This window comes from Tyto alba, unplaced genomic scaffold, assembly GCF_018691265.1.
Source record: "Tyto alba isolate M040663 unplaced genomic scaffold, T.alba_DEE_v4.0 Super-Scaffold_7, whole genome shotgun sequence".
Lineage (NCBI taxonomy): Eukaryota > Metazoa > Chordata > Aves > Strigiformes > Tytonidae > Tyto > Tyto alba.
In genome coordinates this window covers 16,369,206-16,381,746 of record NW_024881328.1, presented here as the reverse complement: position 1 = coordinate 16,381,746, position 12,541 = coordinate 16,369,206, and the positions used below count along the sequence as shown (strand labels likewise).

Here is a 12,541-nt window from a genome sequence, read left to right as displayed (position 1 = left end):
CCTTTTAATATTTATTTATGCATGCATGAAGGGAACTCACCAATTAGAATAATATTTGTAAGTCTACTGACTATTATATAATACATTGTAAATTCCAACATTTTGCAGTTCTCAAGCTGCCATGCAGAGAAAATTAGAAATAAATCTTTTGTCCTTACATTTTCCATGTTTCCCAACAGTTTTATTTCTTTGAAGTATCTTTGATTTTTATATATGTAAGATTCAAAAAATTAAAAAAGAAATCCCAATCTAAATCCCCAAACAAACAAAACAAACTCCCCTGTGCCAATAAAATTTCACATTTAAGGCGAGGGGGGGAGATAGATGGGCTACAAAGATACTTTTGTTCCAGCTACATCAGCTTTATATAGTTTAATGTTTGTTTTGTGACCATTTGAAATTCAGCTTCAGGTAGTTCTGTATCATATCAGTATAAGATGTATCATTAACTCTGAGAGGATGTTTTCCATTGTCATCTGCTATTTTCACCAAATGTCAAGTATTGACATTTGCTATATTTATCTGGTTTTCGTGTATCACTCATACTGAGATTTTGTTTCTTCTTATCTGATATTGATTTTAACTGTAATCAGCTGTGTTGCTAATAGAATCAACAGGCAAGTATCTGGCATTTAGTTCTTCACCAGTAGAGGAAAAGAAACAACCCAGTGACAAAAAAAGTAAAGAGATACTTTTCATTAGCATGTTTGCCTGTATCCTCACATTATCCATCTCTTAGCACTTCTGTTGATGTATCATTTCTGATTGATTCCCTTGGAGAAGTCTCCATGGAAATCATGCCTCTCAGATGAAATATTCCTTTTTGCTCTCATCCACAGCTTCCTGGAGAGCGGGGTCATTTTTCAAAGCGGCATCTGCACTTTCAGCAAACTCGGTTCCTTTTGCCTCGTTGGTGTGGTAGGTACCTTTATGCCTGTACATGTACCGGATCATCACCACCAGCAGGCAAATAAGGACAAATACCACTGCAGCAATCACACCTAGAGGAAAGAGACTAGTTAAATGTATTGCCAGTCGTAAAATATGAGAAGTATCTCACAGCCGGACATCACAACTTGAATTACTTGACAGGGAAAAGCCCATGTATCATAAGATGTTTGCATGTTGCAGTAGCCAGAGTCAGAACAGAGTCTGACACTGCAAAAAACCAAGGTAGGATGTAGATAATGAAGGAATGCATGTCAAATTCTCACTAGCTTTCTTTCAAATCAGTGGTTTGATGTGGTTGAACTAATTGAAGATAAAAGTTTGTTACAAAATGAGGAGAAATAAGAGAACATAAAGGAAAACCAATAGGTTTCTTTCATCCTTCTCATAACATATACCTAGGGGAGCTTGCAGTCCCTGCCTCCACAAGTGTACTCAATTTTAGGAGAAGTACAGAGCACTGAGTATTTCTTGGGAGACATTCAACAAATAGCAGGAGCCATGTGACTGCAGTACTGCAAGCTGCCAATTCATGCTGTGCTCTAATTAAGAAAGTCTGATTGTAATGAATGTGGAAGTGACGCGCGAGAGAAGGAAGGGATTCTGGGTAGATCTTTCCTGTCTACTGGACTAAGGCTAATTACTAGAAATGTGTTGACTGGACAAAAACATCCATAGGTAATCTAAACGTGCATAGGGCTAGATGGTGAATGGAAGCACTCCTAGTGAATGAAAGACAATTCAAGTTTCAGGAGACGCTGTGTGGAGGATAGTGTGTGCCCTTGCTTCCCAGAGCCCTTTCTTTTTTTTCATACTCTATTGTGAAAAGTAGAAGTCCATAAAAGAGAGGCACTCCTGACAAGTCCATTTTTAAAAAATTATAAGCTGTATCCCCTTCATCCCAGATCAAATTGTTCACTTAAGTATCCTGAAAATAAATGAAGTGTTTTGAAGTTTATTCAACTTGTATATTTAACACTTTTTGCATACAACTGGGATGTGCTTATAAAGACTTTAGCTGTGATTCTTTACAAGTACATGATACTGAGTTGATTTTATATTCATATAACTCCAGGAGTAAACCAAACATTAAAGAAGCACACAATAAAAAGCACCAGAACAGGACATTTTTAGAAAAATCCCATATGTGGAGTGTGAGGCTGCTATAAGGATGCAATAGGTAGGAATTCTTCTGGCTTCTTGTAAACATATACAGGTCAGGAGGCTGCAAGTTACTCCCCTTGGGCTTCCTCTGCTGTCAGTGGTTGGTGTGTGTGGTGAGCAATTCCTGTTCTAGAACTGAATTCCTATGTTTGGTCAGATGAATTGCTCCCTGGAAATGCCTACTACTCTTCAGAGACAATGGGGGTTACGTAGATAGTATCTCTCTTCTGTCCCCTGTGCTCGAGATATTGGGAGTAGTAGTGGATGGAAAACTAACCATGAGCCAGCAACATGCGCTTGCAGACCAGAAAGCCAACCGTGTCCTAGGTTGCAGCAAAATAAGAATGACCAGCAGGTTGATGGAGGTAATCCTACTCCTCTACTCTGCTCTCATGAGACCCCTCCCAGAGTACTGTATTCAGCTTTGGGGACCCCAACATAAGAAGTACATGGTCCTGCTTGAGCAAGTCCAGAGGAGGCTACAAAGATGATCAGGGGACTGGAGCACATCTTCTATGAAGGCAGGTTGAGAGAACTGTGGTTGTTCAGTCTAGAGAAATGAAGGCTCTGAGGAGACCTTATAGCAGCCTTCCAGTACCTAAAGGGGTCCTACAAGAAAGCTGGAGAGGGACTTTTTACAAGGGCATGTAGATAGAAAAAGGGGTAATGATTTTAAACTGAAAGAGGGCAGATTTAGATTAGTTATAAGGAAGAAGTTCTTCACAGTGAGGGTGGTGAGACTCTGGAACAGGTTGCCCAGAGAAGTTGTAGATGTCCCCTTCCTGAAAGTGTTCAAGGCCAGGTTGGATGGGGCTCTGAGCAACCTGATCTAGTGGAAGGTGTCCCTGCCCATGGCGGAGGGGTTGGAACTAGATAATCTTTAGGTTCCTCCCAAACCAAACCATTCTGTGATTCTATGAATATTAGCAATGTAAATAAAAATGATAACTCTGCATTAAAATATATTCCTGAAATGTCATCCCGCTGATTTTATGGTGCCTGGTTCTCGAAAGTGAAGTTACTGCTAGGAGAAATGAGATTTCTTATACAAAGAACTTCAGGTTTACAATAATATTGTAGTTGCAGTGGGGTCTTCATCAGTTTTTAGGGCCTCACTGTTATCCCTTGACACAAGAGGCTTTAATAGGCTTTGGATGTAGCACAATATTAATAAGCCTAAGGGACTAAGTACAAATCAATTTACCTGCTACTTGTTCATAGAAAGCCGAAATTAAAGTTACGGGAGATGGGACCTGAGGGAAATATTGCAGAACCTCACCAATTTGCACTAATGATTGGTATACCCCCTTGTGAATGACTGAAATTAGTGCGTTAGCATGGAAATGAACAAACACAATAAAAATAAAAAGACAGGTTCTTTCCGTGAACATAGCTTTACTCATTTATTCTGACAACTGTATTTAGTTTAAATGCATGAGAGTGCTTTAATGGAACACCAGGAAATGCACTGTGGTATATTCTGTAAAAATAAAGGGTCAGCTGGTATTAGCTAGCATGGCTCAAATCAAAGGTGCTACACCAGTTCTGTATTAAATTATGATCTTGGCCCAGTGAATAATGAAGAATATCAGAGGTTGATTTTACTGCAGGACTGTTAGGTATTTTGTCCTAAAATGAGGAATGGATGCAAGTGGCACTGCTCACTCTATGGTTTATGCTCATTACCTCATCTCGTTATCTTGCCAATAGACCCTCTGGGAGCAGATTTCCCACTGGCCTAATTAACTCTAATTGTGCCGCTCCTGTTGTCTCCTCAGCAAAGCAGGGGGTTTCCAAAATGCAAGAAATCAACCAACCTGCTGTTTTAATTCTAATGGTGCTGCTCAGTACAGTCTGTTACTTACCTCCAATAACAGCCACATCTGCTCCAGCTGCGGGGCTCTCAATATCTCCATCTATAAATAGATTAGAACATACAAAAATTAATTAAAGAAAAAAGAATTGGATCATATGTAACAGCAGTCACTGTACTGGTGGTGTTGGTGTATTATTTTAACCTCTGAAACTCGGAACTTAAACAAGATCTCTTGTTAGCAAAAGACATTTATGAAACTTCTCATTAGAGTTAGCTGTACTGTAACAGTTTTCTGTCACCATAACACTGTAAAATAAATAGCTAGAACATTATGCAAACTATCATGGCCCTCAGGGAAACACCTACTGTTTATTATGAGCACTTACCTGTAACATCCTTTAGTGAATGATTAAATTAAGAGCATTTAGGTATTGTGATTACTCTCAGAAAGGTAGCTTTGGGGAAAAAATATCGGTGCCTATTTATTTTCCCATTTATGGCTCTTCAGAGTATAGTCTGTATCTTGATTTGATGTAAATTAATCTGGCTTTATTGATTTTAGTTAGTATTTATTTATCTTCAATATCTTAGTTTTAATCTTAGCATTTGTTTTCTTTTAAACCTAAACTTGGAATCGAGGCAAGCCTGTTATATGTATGGTATAAAACACACTCCCCACTCAGAGTAAGTCTGAACTCAGTGCTGATTAATCAATTTATATTTTTTACTGGATTATAATTTATATAAAAAAGGTAACTTTGCAATTTAAATTCAAAAGAGAAGTACCTGACCATGTCTTTTTAAGAAGTAAGAAATTGGTCTGAAAAGTGGTAAGCTGCTGAAAGAGCGGTTAGAATTTGAATTACATTTTGATCTTAATTATAGAACTTACTAAGAATATTCAGAACAACTAATGAATAGCCAAAGTGTGTTAAAGGGCAGAGGAAAAAATATCCTAAAAAACAGTGAGGGTTTTTATCTCCTTATAATTTGATATAGACCTTTAAGAGAAAGTAAATTAATATAGACAATCATTTCTTCACTAGCTTCCACTTAGTTGATCAGGGTACAATTCTGATCTTGTTTTCTTCTACTTATTTAATTTCATTGGTATCAGCCCACTGAATTATGTGGATGGCTGAGAAGATGATGAACTCCTGGAGCTTTTTCATGTAGGTTTATGACAATATACTCCTTTCTTTGTTTATTATTGTACTATTTATACAATTCTAAATGATATTGGTTTCTGAACAAGGTAAAAAATAACTTTATGTTAGATATTTTTTTTACTTCCCTTTGGTAAACACAGTGGATAGAAAAGTTCTCTGGAAAAAGTAAAGATATTAATTCTAAATCCTTCTATGAATTCAACAGTGGCACTATGGCTGATATCTGGCTCCCCTTTTACTACATCTGTGATATATGATGCAAGGATAAGACACTATCAACAACTTTCTCCTTAGTCATGTCTGGTCTTTTATATCAAATTGCAATAAACTGAGGAAAGATGAAATTCAAAGGATCCCTCTTTTCCCAAACACAGGAGATACTTCTTCTAGAAAGTAGAAATAATTTCCCCTCCCCCAGAGATCTTTCCCACATTTTTTTCCAGCTATACACTGATGAAAAGATTGAGCATACCTTGTGTAATTTCAAAACTCTAATTATGTCTCTGTCCATTCAAAACCCATGTGCCTCTGAAGAGATTAATTGCTTCAAGGTCACACTCTTCTGTATTTCTTTATACACCAAATATATGTTGCATGCCAAAAATCTAACCCCTCTGCAGCAATCATATACTTCAAGGTGTGAATTCTAAAGTGCTTCCCTAGCCACACAGCTTGCTTCCAAACTTTAATTCCAGATCAAATCATTATCCTTTTGATTATAAAAAGGTATATGAGTAACTCTGCTCTTTCCTGTCATTCCCAGGTGACTCTCAGATTCAGATAACAAGCAGGTACCTTATCTCTAGTACTTGCCACCACAGTGCTTTTTGATAATGGATTACAGTATCATCACTTTGTAGAAAAGCTTTCATTACCATACTGTACTTTCTAAGTTTTCAGAAGAATGCTGGACCCATTTTGAGCTACTGTGTAGTCAGTACTAATCTGTTAACCTGATGATTCTGTGCCATTCAGCAACCAGCTCACACCATGATGTGGCTTCACTCACCACAGTTCCCATTTTACTGCAAGGACAAGAGTCTGACTTCTCCATTGTGTGTTGATTTTTGACCACAGAACAGTCTTGCTGTCCTCCCAGATGGCCTATTTCTGCATCACCCAGAGTGGCAGAATGCTGCAGCTACCACCATGTATTGGGTGTGTGTGGCAAGGTTTTGGTAGCAGTGGGGCTACAGGAGAGGCATATGTGAGAAGCTGCCAAAGTTTCCCCTGTGTTCAACAGAGTCAATACCAGCTGGATCCAAGACAGACCCACCACTGGCCAAGGCTGAGCCCATCAGTGACGGTGGTAGTGCCTCTGGGATGATGTTTGTCGTGGTTTAGGCCTGATTGGCAGCCAACCACAATGCAGCACCTCTCTCTCCCTTCCCCTCCAGCAATGAGAAGGGAAAGAGAGCCAGGCTTGGGGTTCAAGATAGGACTGGGATGGGGGAAAATCCCCCTTTTATGATCACAAGCAAAAGGCAGACTCGTTAGGGGAAGAAAAAAGAACATACATTTATTACAGACACTAACAACACATAACAGAGTAAGACAGTGAGAAGCATTGCCACATCTTGAGAACACCTTCCCCCCACCCCTCCCTTCTTCCAGGGCTCAGCTCTGCTCCCGATATCTCTACCTCCTCCCCCAGTGGCGCAGGGGCAGGGAATGGGGGGTGCAGTCAGTGCTGCCACTTCCTTCATCTTCGGTGAGGGGAGTGTCCAAAACTTGTTCCCCCCTGCTCCATCGTGGTCCCCCTCTCACAGGAGACAGTCCTCCACAAACTTTCTCCTACTTGAATTCCTCCCATGGGCTGCAGCATTCCCCACACTGCTCCGTCATGGGTCACTAACTTCCTCCGACTGGATTCTCTCCCATGGCTGCAGCCCTTCCCGAGCTGCTCCGGCGTGGGACTCCCCCGCATGCTGCAATCCTCCCAGCGCTGAATTACAGCAGCGGGGCTGCCTTTTCCCATGAGACCCCGGCCTTCTTCGGGCACAGAACCTTGATCAGGCGAGCAGGAACAACAGGCTGTAAATCAATGTCTGCTCCACCGTAGATCTCCGTGGGTGGCAGGGGGGGGCACCCTGCCGTCTCCCCACAGGATACAGGGGGGTCTCTGCTCCGGCACACCTCCCCACTCCTTTCTTCCTCCGTTCCTCCACTGACCTTGGTGTTCAGGCAGCTGCAGCCACTCCTCCTCACAAGTCCCACTGCCTGTCACCACGTCCCTTCTTAAATACGTTATCGCAGAGGCGCAGTTGATTGGCTCAATTTCCCAAACAGAAGTGGAGCTGTCGTGGAGCTGGGGGAGCTTTGAGAAGCTTCTCACAGGGGGCCGCCCCGATAGCCCCCTCCCCTGCCACCAAAAAACTCCACCACTCACTCAACCCAGGACAATGTTTAAGAAAGGAAAAAAAAAAAAAAAAAAACAAAACAAACTACACACCTGCAGCCAGAGAGATGAGTGAGAACATATGAGAGAAATAGTCCTGCAGACAGCCAGGTCAGTGAAGAAGGAGGGGGAGGAGATGCTCCAGGCACTGGGGCAGGTTCCCCTGCAGCCCCTGGTGAAGACCACGGTGAGGCAGGCTGTGCCCCTGCAGCCCATGGAGGTCCACTGTGGAGCAGATCTCTGGCTGAAGCCCATGCGGGACCCCACGCTGGAGCAGGTGGATGCCCGAAGGAGGTTGTGACCCTGTGGGAAGCCCATGCTGGAGCAGGGTCCTGCAAAGAACTTTGGCCCCATGGAGAGAGGAGCCCACGCTGGAGCAAGTTTGCTGACAGGACTTGTGTCCCCGTGGGGGACCCACACTGGAGAAATCTGTTTCTGAAGAAGCTACCTCCTCCCCGACCACTGATGCAAGGGTACGGGGTGGGTGCCAGGCACCCACCAAAGCCTTTCCCCCTTCTTAAATATGTTATTCCAGAGATGCTATCACCGTCACTGACGGGCTCGGCCTTGGCCAGTGGTGGGTCCATCTTGGAGCCAGCTGACATTGGCTCTATCAGACATCGGGGAAGCTTCTAACAGCTTCTCACAGAAGGCCCCTCTGTAGTCCCCCTGCTACCAAAACCTTGCCGTGCAAACCCAATACACACTATTGACCAGAAGTTTCCAGGGTCTGCTCCCAAATCAGTTTTGGAGGGTGCCCCTCAATGACTGTTTCAGACTCTGAAATATCACTTTGTCTAAAAATAACTATGTGATTCATGGCATTATTATGATATTGCTAGGCAGGGGGGGAAGGTATCAGTGTCACTCAAGATTCAAGCAGTATCACCCTTCATGAAATATAACTGAGGAAAGTGCAAAGTATGTGCTCATGAAAAGAGGCCATCTTCCCAGAGCAGAGGTGAGACAAGAGCCACTTTTCAAACAGGAATCCATGCTTGGACAGGAACCTCAGCGTGGTGTCTCTAAACTTCAGCTCAGTCTATGTGAGAAATGCACTGCATTATTGTAGGACTGAATCTTCACTTTCTGAGGCAGAAAAGATATTCTGTACTGGAGGAATTTTTAGCTGAGCAACGGCTGTAAGCTTTGGCCTTCTTGTACCTTCTATATTCTGCTCTTTTTTTTGTGTGCAGAGCACTTAGAGGTCTGTGTTTCAGTAACTGCTGTTGCACCTGCTTTGGCTATTTTCCTTTGTTTCAGGGACACCTTCTGTGTTATCTGCTGCTAAAATGTCCTTGCAAAGCTTCCTCTCAATGTTGTACTGGCCCTTGTTCATAGCTACAATCTGTTCTCCAAAGTGTTTAGACAGTGTTGTTATTTAGTGACATTGGTTACCAGGACACACAGAAATCAAAAGATTGTGGGAAAACTCGTTTATCATAAAATCTCTAGCCATCAGAATGGGTTGACTAAATCAAGAGTAGAACATACAAATCAAATTGCTTGTTGTTGGAAACTATGTTTCTAAAAACCAGAATGAAGGGCAAGAAATGCCTTTGTACCATGACCTGAAATCCATCAAATTCCAGTTCTGCCCATCAACTTACAGATAAAGAATTTTGAAATAGAACGACAATTGCTACCTGTCTAATTCTCATCAATCAAATAATGCTGAGGAGGCAGCAGCCTTTGAAAGCCCCAGAAATATTCCTGACTTAAATACTGCAAGCAGATCTCTGGCTTTGTGCTTCAAAGTTGAAAAGCCAGTACAACTAGCTTTTATGTTAATGTAGCCAGTGGTGAGTTTTTCCTGCTAAATTTGTTGGTAAATTTCTTAAACCACCTCCTCCAGGTGTGATTTTCCAATAAAACTTGACTTTTATTAAGTTTGATAGTTTTTTCTAGTTTAAACTGATTCCATTCCATTTTGGCTGAGAAGCACCTGTTTGAAGGAGGCAGGTCCAGCAGGGAAAATGTTTGTGTGAGGTTCAGAACTCTCCTTGTTTTGCTATGCACTTCTCTTGGCATTTGTAATGGTTTCTTTTGTTCTTTAAATTACAAATTTGAGGCACTAAAAGCCATAAATCATTTTCTGCTCAAGGAATATGACATTTTCTTTAAAATAATTTAAAATTTCTTTTATTTGCCCTTTCTTTCATACCTGAGCTTCATTCAAGTCTTACTTTCCAGGCCTTCTCTACAACATCAAAGGCAAAATGAGCTTTGTAGGTGAAAACTGAGGTTTTGTCATGATTTTGTGACACCAGGAAACAGGTCTTTAAGGAAAACACAAAGTATTATGAGAATCCTGATAAAGATGCAGGCCTTATCAGTGAGCTACTTTAGAAGCATAACAATGTTAAGACATCCAAACTGACAAACAGTTAAACTTACATGTTGATGGGAATGACCGTATTTGTTCCCAAATTATTTTCTCCCATCCAGCATAGAAAGCCCAGTTTTTAGATCCTGCTACTTGTAGAAAACAATACCTTAATGTGCTTCCGTGGCTATGGTCAGTGACACATGGGATAAATTTGCAGAGATGTTTAATCTTTCTAATTTTTCAGGAATTGTTTTTGCCTGCTAAAGGAGTTTCCAGCAAAACTCCAGTACTTGTATCCTTAGTGGTTTTGCAGTCAGCATTGTAGTTAGCAATTTAAGTACCTACATGTTTACTTGTTATGGATTTACACATGAAAAAGGTGTGAAAGGAAAGCTGTACCTGCAAAGGGATCCCCACTTGGCACATTTGATATGAATTCGTGGGAATCATCCTACAGGATAGATCTAATCCACTGGTGCAAACTACCAAATCTCTGCCGTGTAATCCACAAGGACAATTTGATGGGATAACATAGACCTTACCCTAAACTTCTCAGTATCTCTCTCATTTCCTAAAATAATGCTCCAAACTAATCCTGGACAAGGGCTTACTGCTAAGTAGTGTTGAATACAGAAAGAAAAGACCAAGGCTGCAACTCATGTTTTCACAAGTTCCTTGCAGCTGTAGGTAATACTGCTGTTTGGAGTGGGTGAGTCAAGATGAGTGAGTATACAGATATCTACGTGTGATAAGCAGCTTTTACAACACAGTTTTCAAAGACACTCAACACTAGTCATACAGCACTGCTCCTGCTCCTGCCTTTTGGGATTTTCCTATCCACAAGCTTGTGCTTTTGATTCTTAGCAACCTAAGCCATCTCTTATCATGATGCTCCATTGCTGCCTGCTCGTGGTTACAATCTCACAGGAAGCCTTGGCTGCTAAATTACGCTCAAGTAGGTTTCTAAGTGCTTTCTTGGGCAACCCATTTTCTTTCTTGATGTGCCTGTTCATTGCATAAGAAGTGCTTAAAATTCATTCAATCCCTGTGAATGATGAGCTGAGCTCCTTAGGGCAGTCATTTCCTTCTTACAGCTTTTCTAGGTGTGCAAAGTAAGAAATACACTGTAAAATTGCATCTTTAATCAGCTCACCTAACAACCTTTTGAAAAACACTGCTGCTAGTGGGACTTTTCCAGGTGAGGAGGAACCCAACCTTCTCCCAGTATATCCATGGATATGTTTTGCAGAAACACCCCAAATATTGACTGTGTTGTTGCAAGAAGTGGTGTGTAAGCAGTCCGTAGCCTGAAGTGTGTCTTTAGAATTCAACTATTAAATATTTAATGGTTTTGTCTTAAATATCAATACTATCTATCTGTGCACTTCCAGTAAACAAGGGAGAATAACATCCAGTTCATGATCCAGGCCAGATATAAATGGAATTTAGAGAAGCATTTTGCCTCTGTATTGATCTTTTGGACATTCATACATTTGAAAGAGAGCTTTAAGTATAACTGGAGACTAATGAAATACAGTTTACTCAGTAATACTGAGTCTAGTAAATTATTGTCTATTTTTTGGGTTCTATCAATTGACCTAGCATAACATACCATGCCAATTTTGCCTTATTTTAAAGAAGTTGAAATTTTAAAGGAAGACTGCCTTTTCATGTAAAGAAATCAGGTGGGGTTTCCAAAACACTCATCACTGATCTAATTGCTTCCACTGAAGATGATAGTAAGGTATTTGATTGCGTTCAGTAAAACATTATGAACTTCTGAAAGTATTGAGGAATATACAGAGTCTACCAGGAAACTTTCGCAATTGTTAAAAATCTTTGCTATAGTTTATGCAATTTATTTTTTTTTAATATTATGTACATAACAATGTATTTATTACAGCTATTCCTTTCCCAGGGGCTCTTTTTGTTCTTTGTATGCTCTTCTGAAGTCATCAGTCCTGTCAATGGTAAAACAGGTCTTAAAGTGTCCCTATTGTCATCATTGATGCAAGACTTCTCTTACCACACATTTAGTATGGAAGAACTAATGAAGTCTTAACATCTCCATTGTTTATGCAACTGTGGTATGTCCTCCTTGCCCTTTGGTTTATGTTTGTGCCTTGCCAACACATTGCATTCATGAGAAAATCATTAATCTATTAACCTTAGCATACCGATTTAATTTACAAGCTATAGTTAGAACTGGTTCACTGCAGCTGCATGTGTAAAAATGAGTTGAACCAACTTCTAAAAACTTCAGGTTAAAAATATGTTAATTGCTCGAACTGCTCTCTGGCCTGTGTTATGATATCAGATGCATTGCACTGAGGCTTTTCTGGATTTAAAAAAAAATTCATTACCTATTTTAATATTTTCCAGTAAGTGTGCAATGCCCTGCCAGATCTGGCATCTCTTATCCCAAAGGGTCATCAGCTTGAACCCATCAACTTGACACATTCTGCTGAAAAAGCCATCACTATCTCCCATTAGATAATGAAACACATCAAGGCTGTTCTTTCAAAATTAAGGAACAGTTTCTCATCTGTCAATCTGGACAAGAGACAGAATAATTTGGCTTCCATTTATATACTAAATTATTACAAGGAAAATAGTAGTGACATATAACAACAACCGTATGATCTTTGGAGTAAGTAAATGGACTGTGATTCAAATGTAAGATATATCATACAGATTAAAAATATTTACAAAATTAA

The 12,541-nt window shown here is 40.5% G+C and overlaps 1 protein-coding gene across 1 annotated transcript in view; it reads right to left on the bottom strand.

Moving 5' to 3' along the window:
* Nucleotides 1-262: 262 nt before the first annotated feature.
* The window catches only part of GYPC (glycophorin C (Gerbich blood group)), a 33,563-nt gene continuing 21,284 nt past the window's right edge, over nt 263-12,541 (bottom strand). The window contains exons 2-3 of the mRNA XM_033003918.2: nt 3,978-4,028; nt 263-1,001 (exon numbers count right to left, since the gene is read on the bottom strand). Coding sequence (XP_032859809.1) covers nt 805-1,001; nt 3,978-4,028 — 248 coding nt within the window. The 3' untranslated portion in view covers nt 263-804. The remainder of the gene's footprint in view (nt 1,002-3,977; nt 4,029-12,541) is intronic.